Source organism: Gracilinanus agilis, chromosome 3 (genome assembly GCF_016433145.1).
Source record: "Gracilinanus agilis isolate LMUSP501 chromosome 3, AgileGrace, whole genome shotgun sequence".
Classification (NCBI taxonomy): Eukaryota; Metazoa; Chordata; class Mammalia; order Didelphimorphia; family Didelphidae; genus Gracilinanus; species Gracilinanus agilis.
In genome coordinates this window covers 611,443,970-611,457,977 of record NC_058132.1, presented here as the reverse complement: position 1 = coordinate 611,457,977, position 14,008 = coordinate 611,443,970, and the positions used below count along the sequence as shown (strand labels likewise).

The following is a 14,008-nucleotide window of genomic DNA, read 5'->3' as shown; positions in this document are numbered from 1 at the left end:
TTTTCAGTTGGTCATTGTGATTGGTAGAGAAACTCAAAGAAAAACATTTTAGCTATCACAAAATTTGATGTGAACACAAGGGGTGAGTAAAATAGAATCCAAAGAGTGAGGGGCTGTAAATTATAACTAAACCCTAAATATTATCATGTCAAATATTTTATGTTACTAATTTCTTTTTTTGGTAACTAATTTCTTTTCCATTTAATTCAACAAAATTTGTTAAGGTATGCAAAGACAAAGATGAAATTGTCCCTTCTCACAGAATTTATATTCTACTGGGATGAAATTGCCAGGACCATAGGATACTAAGATCTCTCTCTCTCTCTCTGTCTCTCTCTGTCTCTGTCTCTCTGTCTCTATCTGTCTCTCTGTCTCTGTCTGTCTGTCTGTCTCTCTCTCTCCATATATATATAGATATATATAGATATAGATATAGATATGTATATAGCTATGTATGGAAGGAATTTGAAAGATGATCTGATCAAAATCCTTGTTAGAGATGAGGAAATTGAGGCTGAAAGGTGGTAAGAGTAGCTAGCACTTATATAGGGCTTTAAAAAATACTTTACACTTGTTAACACATTTAATTCTCGCAACAACCCTAGGAGATAGGTGCTATTATTGTCCCCATTTTACATATAAAGTAACTGAGGAAGAGAGATTTTGAATGACTTTCCCAGTGCTACACAGCTGGTAGATGTCTAAGGTGAGATTTGAACTCTGGTCTTCCTAATTATGAGTCTAACACTCTTTTCCACTGTACTACCTGTAGCATAGGGTGGTGGTCTAAGATATGAGACCTAATTTCCCAGATACATTATCTTGGATTAGTTTTTCAACCTCTATGGGCCTCAGTTTCCTCATTTATAATATTTTTAAAAATATTATCATTATTTTTTGGGAATGGATAAGAAGTATTTTAATTGGGAAAAGTATGTTAAGTAAATATGATTGAAAAGTGGACATGATTTGTATTTCAAAATCATTGTTTGCAAAAACATATGCTGTGCAATAAAATACATTTTAAAACATTAATAATAACAGCAACAAAATCATTGCAAAAGGGGAAAATAAGGGAGTTGAACAAGATAAGCTCTAAAGTACATTCCAACCAAAAAACCCTCCATGATCTCACTTTTTAGAATGTCAAGTTTCCATTACATAGATCATAAAGCATCTTGTCTTCATCTGACAATGAGCACACACATGCTTGCTTCTCAAGATAATTTTGCTCAGAGTAAACAAGAAATAGCGAAATAAGCAATGAAGAGTATATTTTCTATGGGAAGTTTTGGAAGTATTTTTTCAAAGTATAAATCAAAAGTATTGATTATCATTTTTTTGATTTATGTCTTTTAAAACTTTTTTATAATACTTTCCCATGGTTACATAATTCATGTTTTTTCCCTCCTTTGCACGCCCCCCACCCCATAGCCAAAGCACAATTCCACTGGGTTTTACACGTGTCATTGTTGATTATCATTTAGAAGAAGGCAAAGATTGAAGTTTGGCAAAGGACCACCTATTCAATTTTGTTGATGTTTAGTCATTTTCATTCATACCTGATTATTTGCATCTTCTTTTGGGGTTTTCTTGGCGTAGATACTAGATTCATTGGCCATTTCCTTCTGCTCATTTTTTCAGATGAGGAATCTGAGGCAAACAGGGTTTAGAACTTGCCCAATGTGAGGCTATATTAATGAAAGTGAGATGGTAGTGACAGAGAGGTGGCTGTAAGGCTAATGAATGCCTAGATTCAAATGCAATTCTAACACATACTACCTATGATATGGGACAAGTCACATAACTTCTTAATGTTCCAGACTATAAGTCTTGAACTTGCACACTATACATTGCTGAGAAGTTGCCAGCTTGCACTGGTAGAGAGATTTCCCTCATCTGGGAGTTCCCTATACCAATGAAATTATAAGTTCAGTACTTATCCCACTTCATGAAAGTATAATTTACAGGGCAAGGGAGGTTATGTTGTATCCTGGGCTGGTTAGAATACATCTGAAAGATTGCATTCAGTTCTGGGTACCATAATTAATAGAGATATTAATGAATAAACTCACTGGCAAGTAATGTGATATAGTGAGGGATCTAGAAGCTGTCATATGAAGATAAAGAAATTGACAATGTCTAGCCTGAAGAAGAGAAGAATTAGGTTAACTAAAGTGCTTTTTCAATAATAGAATAGAGTATCATGTTCAGTAGAGAGCTTGGTGTTATTGGAAAAATTTTTGAAGGGAGAAGCTAAATATAATAATTATTATATTAAATAACATTAGATATTATTAGATATTTAATTCTCTCATAGGTAGAGGTTAAAGAGAGGCTGGATATCTAAATATTATAGCAGGGATATATAAATCGGGGTAGAGATCAGTCCAGTTGATACATAGGATTCCTCCTAACTCTAAAATATTATTTTATGGAGGATTAAGATTTTACTTTTAGAAGACTTGGGGAAAGTTATACATATTGGAATTTATTATCAATTGAAATGTGTGTTGAAACTGTATCTTGTTCTGGGGACCACCACCCTTTCTAGTCAGTATAGTAGGTTGATAAGTAACCAGTATAAAGGGGCAATAGCAGGAAGTAAAATTGCAAAGGGGAACATGAAAGTCCCATACAAACTTATCCAAAGATCAAGGGACCATAATTTACAAATTACATCATATAGTAATCAAAATTTCCATCTGGTTCTATGTGCTAAATCAGTGGAAACTGCCAGACCTTTTAGTTCTATGATATGGAAAATCTCAGACAAGTTCTAGACATCCACAGTAAGACCAATAGAACACAAAAAATGGCTGATAATATAGACACATTAACTTTAGTTTTACTGAAAACTTTAAGATGGTATGAAGATGTTAGTGAACTAACCTAAAAATTTTTATCAAAATAAAAACTTAAACTCCTGCCCACTGGGTCTTCTTCCATCTCCATTAGGTTCAAGTTGCCCTGTATTCTCAATTCTCTAATCCATGGTTATGTGAGTGATACTCTCTGTCCTTCTTCATCTCTATCTTCTTCCTCACATTGCCTTCCTTCCCCATCCCATCCCCTATTCCCACTCCATCTACCTCTGTACCATTTTTGTTGTTTGTTTCTATATTTTCTTTGTGTGTGTGGCTCTTTTTTTTGCCTTCATATCATCTATGCCTAATTAAAGTGATTGCCCCTTCATTCTACCACTTGTGGCCTGTCCAAGTGAGCATCCAAAGAATTTGGGTCCCTGACATCATTTCATAATTTCAAAAATTAATTATCAATTCATAATGTTATACCAGTCAGCACTAAAGGGAAATTTCCATGCTTAAAATATCCAGAATAACATGAGGGCAGGGGTCACAAGGATTATTTAAGTATGCAAATAATATCTTTGTTTATATTTTATAATCGATTTAAACTTTGCTGAGTTCTCTTTCTATTTCCTCTTTCAAACTCCTGCCCATTCCCAAGACCAACTCTACTTGCCATGAGTAAAAGTGCTATGGCTATTGCTGATAAGGTGATTACAAAATGAAAGAATTAGACAGGTATGTGAGAACTGGAACACAGCACTGGAATTATTGGCTAAAAGTATAATCAGGCTTCTAACGTCCTGGAACTAATAATGACCAGCTTTAAAGAGACGTTGGAAATGTGTGAGATTTTCAACCAATTAATCCATCAATTAACAATATTTGGTCAGTGCCATTTAACAAATAGTTGATTTAACAATAAACATTCTAGGCATCATCCTCTTGTTTTTAAGATATAAGTACAAAGAACCAAAGAATTCCTACTTGAGAGGAACTTATATTCTAATAGGGAAGACAAATCAAGGAAGAGACATGGTGATTACTGGTATTTAGGAGAAAAAATATCAGCAGAAAGAATTCTTTTGGAGATGATAGGAAGAGCATTTTATCACAAGTCTAAGAAACTAGGTTCAAATCTTGACTCTGAAACTGTTGTGATATATGTCACTTTCTCCTCCTTAAAATGAAGAGGATTGACTAAATTACCTCTAAGTTTCCTTCCAGACTTAAGTCTATGATTCTGTAAGCCTAAGTTTCAAGATTTTCCCTGATCCCTTTGAAAGCTTACATAAGAATGACAATTCTAAGGCTGGATTAAAATTCTAATATTGGTAAAGACCAATGGTGTCAAACTCATAGAGTCACAAGGTTGTACATAGGAATCCCTGGGGACTACTTGTTGACTTAATTTTAAGATATCATGTTAATCTATATTTTATTGTTTTTTAAAAAAGTTTAGTTAAATATTTCCCAATTATATTTTAATTTCGTTTGGGCTACACTCAGTAGTGTTGTGGACTGAATAAACATGTTTGACAACTTTGGATAGAGATTTAAGCTTGACCCAGTTGCCTATTTGTTTACTGGTAGTTTTATTGATCTAAAGCTTGGCACAATGCTTGGCACATTAGAAAGTACTTAATAAATGCATCTGACAGACTGTTTCTTGAAACAGACCCAGTAAAATTTTATTTTCTCATAATGGAACCTCTTCTTGGTAGAGTATTCTGCTTGATGCCTTAGAGCATCTAAGTGATGGTTTATCTCTCTAATATATATAATATATAATAATAAATAATTATTCATATTTTTCCATATTTTATTATTTCTTCATTTTCAAGATATACAGAAATTTTTTTTAAATGGGACAGGAGGGAATGGAATCCTGGAGAAATATAAAATTGTGATAGACATATGAAGCATAACACAATGTTTCCAGCACATGTATTTTGAAGTTAGATGCCAAGGGCCTGTGGGTTCGAAACACCAAATAGCAAGTCCATGGGAATGATATAGAGGAATTGGTTCTTAGTTTAATTATGATGATAATTAAGGATTTCCTCCAAAAATTCTGAAGTAACCTTGATTTGATACCTAAGACTTTACCTTCCACAAAATACATTGCCCAAATACATAACTCATAGATTTAATTCTTGAGTATCTACAGAGTTCTTGGAACCACATAGATTATTTATGATCAAGGTTAGCTTGCTTTGGAAACAGTGTTGCTGTTAGGAAAACATTTTTTTTCAACTTCACATTTAAATTGCCAGCCTTCACATTTATTAAACACACAACATACCTGGCTATGAACAGGTCTTTTTTGACCTAAGGATCCGAAGGGAAAACTCTAGACAATAGGTTTCCTCATGATATTTCTGGTGGTTCTTGACTTTAATAGTATTCAGATAAGTTAAAGCAGTTTTATTCTATATTATGGTTAGTTTATATTTAAAAGCATATCTAAAACAAACTTAAAAACTTATTAAAACGACCAAATCGACAACTGCAGCCAGTCAAAAATGCGGCTTAATTGGTGTGTTCTGCAGTATTTGGCTCCAGTTTTCTATTTAGAACATTTTGGTTGTTCCCTATCTTATCTGAATTATTTTGTTCATTCTCAAAATCTTGTGAGGTATTATTGCTTGGGAAATGAAGAAAAAATCATTAATATTATTTAAAAAGTTGCCTGAGTAGGGCAAAAAAGTTTAATGAATTGTCTATAGTTATGTAGCTAGGATGGTCAAAGGTAGGACTTGAATCCAGATTAATCCAAGATTGGCCCAATATCCATCATTACCATGCTGTCTCTTAGAGATTCAGTAAGTTCAGGAAAGGGTGTGTTTAAATAAAAGAAGATGCCATAGGTTGGAAGCACTGATATTTCAAAGACTACGTCTTTGAGCTGTGTCTCCATCAGGGTCTGAGAAAAGATAGTGGTCTAGACGTTATTATATCTTATATTTTTTCTAGCACTTAGTAACCAAGTATTTATTAAGTACCTACAGACATATTGGGCACAGTGCTAGGCACTTGAAATACAAATACAAAAATTAAGTAATCCTTGCCCTCAAGGACCTCACATTTCATGGGTTTTCAAGGTTTCTTTTCTATACAATATTACATTTGAGATCTTCAGGAAGTACTTGCTTCTGACCCAAATTCAGAGTATGTATAATCTTGGCCAAGTGAGTTAGAATCATAGAATGCTATATCAGAAATAGACCTTGGGTGCTAATTAGTTAATTTGAATCTCTCATTTTACAGGTGAAGAAAGGTAACAAAATTATTTGGTTGCATAACCTAAACTAAACTAGTTTTCTTGTTTCCTAGTTGCGCCTTTTTTTGGCCTTGTTACTGCTATGCCATTAACTGAAGAAGTGAATATTTAAAAAGATGGTTGAAAAGTTAGTTTGGCACCCCACTGTGGAAGGCTTTGAATGCTGGACTGAGGAATTTGTATTTTATTTACTATGCCACAAGGAGTAACTGAAGGATTTTCTGCCAGAGAGTAATGTGATCTGAATCAGACATTAGAAATATTACTTGAGAAGTGAAGGATTTGTCATGGAGTAGAGAGAAATCAGAGGCAGAGAGACCCATTAGTGGGTTATTAGAGTAGTATGAAATGGTGTTTTTTATAGTTCTCCTATGTTTTTATATCTGTTGCTGCACTGTAGCTAATCTTTTTGTAAACAGATTTTTCTACTGCTCCTTGTTATTAATTTTATAGGTCAATAAAATCATAAGCCGTTACTGTCTTCCTAAGGGAATCTTCTTGGCATGGTGAGGAAAGACAGTCCATCCCACCTTGACTTTGAAATAATTCTCTCTAGAGAAGCTTCAGTGTCCTAGAAAGGATTGTGGTCATCCTTATATGCTTTTTCAAAAGATAATTTACTTACTTTAGGCCTCCCACCTATTTATCATTAATAATTCATTACAGGTTGGAGATAGGCAGATGTCTAGCCCTTGGTAGGGATGTATATCACAGTCTGCAATTTTTTGTCAGCCATTTTATGTGGTCCATCAGAATAATTAACATTTTTTAATATTATTTTACAGCTTTGGTCGCTTGTCCTGATTTTATGGCCCGTCATTATTTTCATAATTCTGGCTATTACCCGGACAAAATTTCCTCCAATAGCAAAACCGACCTGTAAGTATCTCATCTAAATTTTCTTTTTTTTTTTTTTTAAATCATCTGGATTTGGTTTTAAATTCTCATGACTTCTATACCACCTTGGTATGTTCTCAAATTTATTTCTTTGGAAATTAAATTTCACTTTCCCCCCATCCCCCAGCCTCCTTGATGAGCTGTGGTCTTCCTCAGGTTATTTCAAATGAGCTAGAAATTTGCCTTAGAAATGTTTACTCTCCTGGGGGACAGTGGGAGAGGAAGTCCAAAGAGCCAAGCTATTTTCTTATTTTTAATTACAAAATTTTGTTATATATGTGTGATTGAAATTCAACTTGGGCTATATAACATGAATCAGAATTCCTGAAAAGGATTCTCCTCTACCTTTACAGCAAAGAAAACAAAATAGAATTTGAAAAGATTTAGCAGGCAGCATTCAGATTGTTCCAGTAGTTTCTCCTTATTGGAGCCATAATTAAGAATATTTGTGTTGTTGAAAATTCAGTGTGTGGGCTACAGGGAGGCAGGACATGCTGAAACTAGTTTGTTCTAGAGGTAGAGGCAGTCTGTCTCCAAGAGAGTCTGGTCTGTGCCCCTACAACACAACCGATTGTTCTTAATATTACCAGGACAAAGCAAAGCAACAAGGTTGAGCCTGCAAGAAGAGTACCGTGGAAATGCAATTCTGGGAGTGTCAGTTCATGGATGTGTGAGAGATTGGGAAGAGAGTTACATCACATGGTGAGGGCTAGTGGAGAACAATGAAGCATGGGTTTGTCCAGCTGGAGGGTGACTCGAGCAAATACCACAACCCTTCTATGCCAGTGCCCTGAGGCAAAGCTCTAATCACAGCATCCTAGTTACACCTGTTTGCTATAAGTGTACTTCTGAGAAGCATAAAATGGACTCAGTTGATCAGAGGACTCGGGTGGCTGGCTAGTCAGAGCTTTTCCCACAGGTTTTGCTATATTCTATTATTCTATTCATTACATTACATGATATTATTTTACATCATATCACATATCATATTAAATTGCTTGATTTTTCTGAGCTATACTATTAATAGACACTTGCCAAGGAGATACAAAGAAAAATGGTTCATGAAACTTTTAGCTAATGTTAAGAGGGAAATACTACTTTATTTAATTAATTTATTTAAAAAAACTCTTAGCATTAACTCTAAGATGGAAGAGCAGTCAGAACTAGATAATGGGGGTTAAGTGACTTGTCCAAGGGCACACAGATAGGAAGCATCTGAGGCTAGACTTGAATCTAGGACCTCTCAAGACCAGATCTGGCTTTCCATCCACTGAGCCACCTACCTATCCCTGAAATAATACTTTTAAAAATTATTTATTTACTTATATTTTCAGCTACATGTAGAAACAATTTTTAACAATTGTTTTTGAACATTTTTGGATTCAGATTTTCTCCCTCTCTCCTTGCTTCCCCTCCCCAAGGCAGTATATAGTCCAATATAGTTTATACTAGTGCTTTTATGCAATATGTATTTCCATATTGCTTATATCATGCTAGATGACGTTGACATAATATTTTTAAAAGTGATTCTTACCACTCAAGCTTTGGCTAGTGTTAATCTTTCTTAGAGCCAACTGTCTTCAACCAATTCTCTTATAAGGCTTCAAAGCACATAAATAATGTACTTTATTATTAATTAATATTAATTAAAATAATAAAAGCACTTCCTATTAAGGATCACAGATCTTAAAGCTATAAATTAGTGTTGGAGTTCAACCAATCCAAACTCCTCATTTTACTACAAAGTTAAATGATTTAGGGAAGGTCAAGGTAGTTATAGATGCAGTATTTGAGCTCAGGACCCAGGTTCTTTGTCTTCAAACTCAAGGACTCGTTCTACTATGCCATGTTGTCCTTCCAATGATATGGCCCTAAAAAGTTGTAAAGTAAAAAAAAAGATATGATTAAAGCAAATTGTGTTTCAAATAGACTAAGAGAATTTGCAATTTAGTGGAATCTGTCAAATAAATCATCACCGTCTTTTGTTTGTGTGTGTGTTTATACGTGTGTATAGATGGGTATGACAGCCATGATGTGAATATGGAGAGTTCAGTGGACTTGAGAAGAATCATTTAATGTATTGTTTATTTGTTTCACAATTTCTCAAATAAGAAAAATACAATTTAACCTACTAAACTACTTCAGTGGGATGTGAAACTTTGTCAAGCTCTTCAGGGCAAGATAGTCTATGCTATTTTTTTTTAAACAAATACAGTCTATCTTAGCCATGGCTTATCAAAGATGGCTCAGGTTTTTAATGAAAATATGAATGTAAATAAGAGGAACATACTATGACAAGGAAAGGCAATGGAATTTGAGTCAAAAGACTCAAGTTCTTGTCTTGCTACTTACTTATTGACTTTGTGACCTTGGGTAAATCACTTATGCTACTTGGACATCATTTTTCTCACATAAAATGAAGGGGAAGACCTAGATGAACTCTAAGGTCCTTTTCTAGTTCTGAATGTATGATCCTATGAACTTGGATTTTATTTATCACATCATTACCTACACATATTCAAAAGCCCCTAATATATATATATATATACACATACATATATATATATATGTAATTCAGTCTATACATGTTTGCTTACTTATAGATTTTAGATCCCTCCCCTTCTGTAATAAGTGCCTCCAAGGAGTTGGCCTAGTTCATTAAGCAGTATTTTATGAGATGGCAGACATGTTTCTAAGTCCTGAATCTAACAAGTGGAAATAACTTTTGCTTTCTTTTGTTTTAGAATAAAAAATTCCAGTATTTAGTAATATAAACAAATGGACTCTTCACTTGACTTCCTATGTACTTCAATAAAAGGCAAATTATTATAAGAAGTATTTTAATATTTAAACATGTTGGGATTAATTCAGTCAGTTTGTTTTGGTAAATAATATAAAACTACTATCTAAAGGCCTTGTGGATTCTACAATCGACTAGTTGGTACCACTGTATGCTACTGGATTTCAGATACAATGCTGTCCATTGAAATTTGCATAAATAATTTAAAATATGTATTTTTAATGTAGGCAACAACCACATGTGACAACTGAGGCCATCTATATGATAGTCTAAGAAGCCAGTTTGACAATTTGTTAATAATATGAAGAAGAACAAAGTAACTTGATTCAATTTGCTATTTCCACTTGTTTTTTGTTTTTTTGAGAATTTTTAGTTGTGTAAAATTCAGCTAATAAATCAGACAAAGGAAGATAATATGTATGAGTGAACAGTTTTAAATAAGTCTGTCTCACTTGGAAGTTTTGACAAGTATGTGGAGAGAAACAAGAAAAGATCATGACATTCTATGGAAATTACTTTTAGGGATGAAAAAATTGGGTAATATTTTTATAGGATAGGAAAGTCAATTAATATGAAGTGTATATGTATTTCTATCTTTAGGTATGTTCCATGTCAAGAAATGAAAAGAAAATAATCCTTGTTCTTCATCATGAAACTGTTAAAATATAATGATAATAATTAATTAGTTATATTGCTATTATCTCTCTTTGAGTGTAGGAAGATACAAATTATAAGGTTGCCATTTACCCAAATGTTATTCACTCAGTTCAGTAGTGTCTTGGCACATATATTGTAGTGGTTTGGCATTTCCTTCCTGACTCCAGCCCTCGTGTTCTATACCCTGAAGCACCTAGTTGCCCAGTTCCCAAATGGGGGTTGAATTAATATTTATAAAACACTGTGCAAACCTTAAAGCACCAAATTAATGCTAGTTATTATTATAATTGTTATTGTTAATCTAAATTATGTCTAGAGTTTTGGACTCCTCAATGAACTCATAATGTAAATGCTGATGTGTGGATGATTTTTGTTACATTTTATTACTAGACATGCTTTTCTGGGAAAGTGTCTAGTGTAGGTTTTAAATTAATTTCCAATACTCCAAGAATTATATTTTTGTGAAGTTTATTAATAATCACTTGAAGTAGAAGGAATAAAAAGGAAATAGAAGTAAAAAAACTTTATTTTTTAACAAAATTAAGACTATGTGACTAAGTTCTCTTTGCCTATTTAAAAAGCTGCTCCACCAAAGCTGTAACAGGAATAGAAGAAAGAGGGAGGCCTACACCAAATTTATATCTTCCCTACATCAGCACGTAATGTGAGGAGAGTGGGATGCTGGGAATTGTAGTTTTTAGGGTAACAGATTTTAATTACACAATCCCTCTGTGATCCTTTGGGAGACTAGACTCCCCAATGGATCATTTAAACATAAGTATCTTATACCTCTAAAGATCTTCTAACTGAAGGTGCATACAATATTGCACTTTCTAAGAGGAAACTACAATATTTAGAGATAAGAGGGAAATAGAGAGAGAGAGCAAACCAATGTTTGCTAGGCACACTGACAAAAAGCCAATTGGGGGCAATCTCCATTGGCATAAGAATTTATATTAAAAATAAATGCACCACCAACCCCCCACAATTCAATTTCGCCACATCCCAAAGTTCATTCTGGATCTTTTGGTGCAGTATGTGATTTCTCCAGGCATCTTCATGGCTCCTTCTCCAAGCAGTTCACTTCCTTGATTTGGGGAGGCAGCAAGTTTCTTATCCTAAAATTACTCTCAAGAAAAATTTTTATAAAACTAGAATTTTATGACAATCACAGATATTATAAAAGTTTTTTTTTAACATTTGCTGGAAAAAATAACTTGAAAATGGAGCCAGTTTAAGTTGAAGAGTCTATATGCTGATGCCTGCCTGATTTCTGACACCTCATTATACTCTATTCTACTTTAGAATTACTGGTAAATCCAGTGAGATGCATATTGATTCCTCATAGTATATAGTAAGCATTAGAATATGCAGTCTAAGATCTAGAAATCAGGAACATAACATCACATTATTTTCACTGTCTTAATCATGAAATGACACGACAGAGGGAAGAAGTATGTCTTATGGAACTTCACAGTTGTTTTTTTTTTGTCAAACTTTGGTATACTTTATAGTATCCTATTTCATCTTAATTTCAGTATGAGTTGATGAAGCTATAGGGTTAAGTGCATTAATTACAGACTTTGGATAGTTAAACCACAAACTAGGGTTTGGGGAGAGGGCAATTTGGTGCCAGAAAAATGAAATTTAATCCTTAGACAAAGAGCCTACCTTATATTAGTAGCCAAGACAATGTAAGGAGGGGAGATGTATTCATGTTCTTTTCCTGAAGTATTCAAACTGATCAGTTGTTTTGTACAAATAAAATCTGTACCTCCAAAATATTCTTTGCATGGTGCAGTGGATAGAGTTCTTATTGGCACCTGAAAAATATGGATTCAAATCCAGGCTTTGCTGCTTACTACCCATGTGACCCTGGGCAAGTCATTTCACCTATGTAGATCTGTTTTCTGTTAAATGAAGTACTTGGACTAGATGACTTGTAAGTTCTTTCTAGATCTCATTCAACGATCCTGTGCTTCTATCTTTGAGACGGGGATCTGAAAGAAAAAATTCAGATGGTTGAAAAGTAGAATTATTGGTTGAAATTTTTTCTACTACAAAGGATTAGAGATCTAGAGATGGGCAGAGAGGGTAAGTAGGAGAGACAATTGAATATTGTTTTTCCTCTATTATGTTGCCTCCCTTGACTTCTTCTCAGAAGAGTATCCATATTTTGAGTATCTTGTTGTATATCCCCTTTGGGTTGTCAGAGATACTTTGGAAACCAGTTGTTTGGTCATTTTAGTCCTGTCTGACTCCTCATGACTCCTTTTAGGATTTTCTTGGTAAAGATACTGGAGTGGTTTGTCATTTCCTTCTCCAACTTATTTTATAGATGAGAAAACGGAGACAAACAGGATTAAGTGACTTGTCCATGGTCACACAGCTAGTTTAGTGTTTGGTGTCAGATTTGAAATCAGGTCTTCTTGGCTCCAAGCCAGGTGCGCCATCCATTGAGTCATCATCTGCTTATCCTTAGTACATCAGCTTCCTAAAACCTGGCAAGCAGGCTTTGAGTGCTCTGAGTACACATCAGGAAGAAGTTGGCAGAAGCACTGAATTTCAAAATGTTTTAACCACTTATACTCATCACATGTAGTGACTTGTCAAAAGTCAAGAATCAAGGTAAGAGCTCATATAGCAAGCTATGGAAGTAGAGGCAGTTGCTGCCTTCCTTGGATCCTAGAGTGAGAATGACAATTTAGGCTAAGCTCAGCTGCACCCTAAGGCTGAGAGATTTCCCCTGAGTTGCATTTATGTCTGAGCAATGGGTATGTCCACACAAAAAGGCATTTAAGTAACTTAATTATTCAGAGGTTGATTGTCTCTTTGTGGCAGGGTTGCCACCCATCCTGGTGTGACTCAGCAGCTTAGGAAATTGTGAGATTTCCCCCTGTTCCTGGCATAACCTTTGCCCTGCATATTCTCTCCTTTGTCATTAGGGATGCAGCTAGTCTCTTATATGTGTACTCTCCTGAAGTCAGGATACCCATAGAGGCACTTATGACTTGAGAATTATCCAGGTCTTTTGTTACAACTTGTGCTTCTTTTTTTTCCAGATGATCTTTGGTTGGTTTCAGGATTCATTAAGTATGTCTAGCCCTGGGTAACAGGGGGAAACAGAATTTAATCCACTGATTTTGCTTCTTGTTAGCAACAACCATCAAATGCCAAGTTGGGGAGAATGGAGGGAGAACCAGACTATTGGCTAAATGGAGGTTTGGGGAGCAAAAAACATCACTATGCATGATTAAGAGGTGGCTACCAAGTTTTCTCATGTTGAATTAGTTAATGAGGTGCCTACACCTTGGTAGGGTTAAGGAAGCTAGAAAAACCGTGTCAGAGACGTTATGTTAGGCTATCCCTTTACTATGACCTTTTCTGTGCTACTTAGGGATGGAAAAAGAGAGGGAAGTAGTGCTGCATGCAGAATATTTTGATCCCTCTACTGGGCAGATGTTTTCATGATAGTTATAAAGTACTCCACAGTCCATAATTTCTAGCTTCATCATCAAGAGTAGGACTCAAAAAGGAAATATGTATATATTTAAAAATGAA

The 14,008-nt window shown here is 34.6% G+C and overlaps 1 protein-coding gene across 1 annotated transcript in view; it reads left to right on the top strand.

Moving 5' to 3' along the window:
* The window catches only part of ABCA12 (ATP binding cassette subfamily A member 12), a 241,875-nt gene that overhangs the window by 9,054 nt on the left and 218,813 nt on the right, over positions 1-14,008 (top strand). The window contains exon 2 of the mRNA XM_044669427.1: positions 6,879-6,972. Coding sequence (XP_044525362.1) covers positions 6,879-6,972 — 94 coding nt within the window. The remainder of the gene's footprint in view (positions 1-6,878; positions 6,973-14,008) is intronic.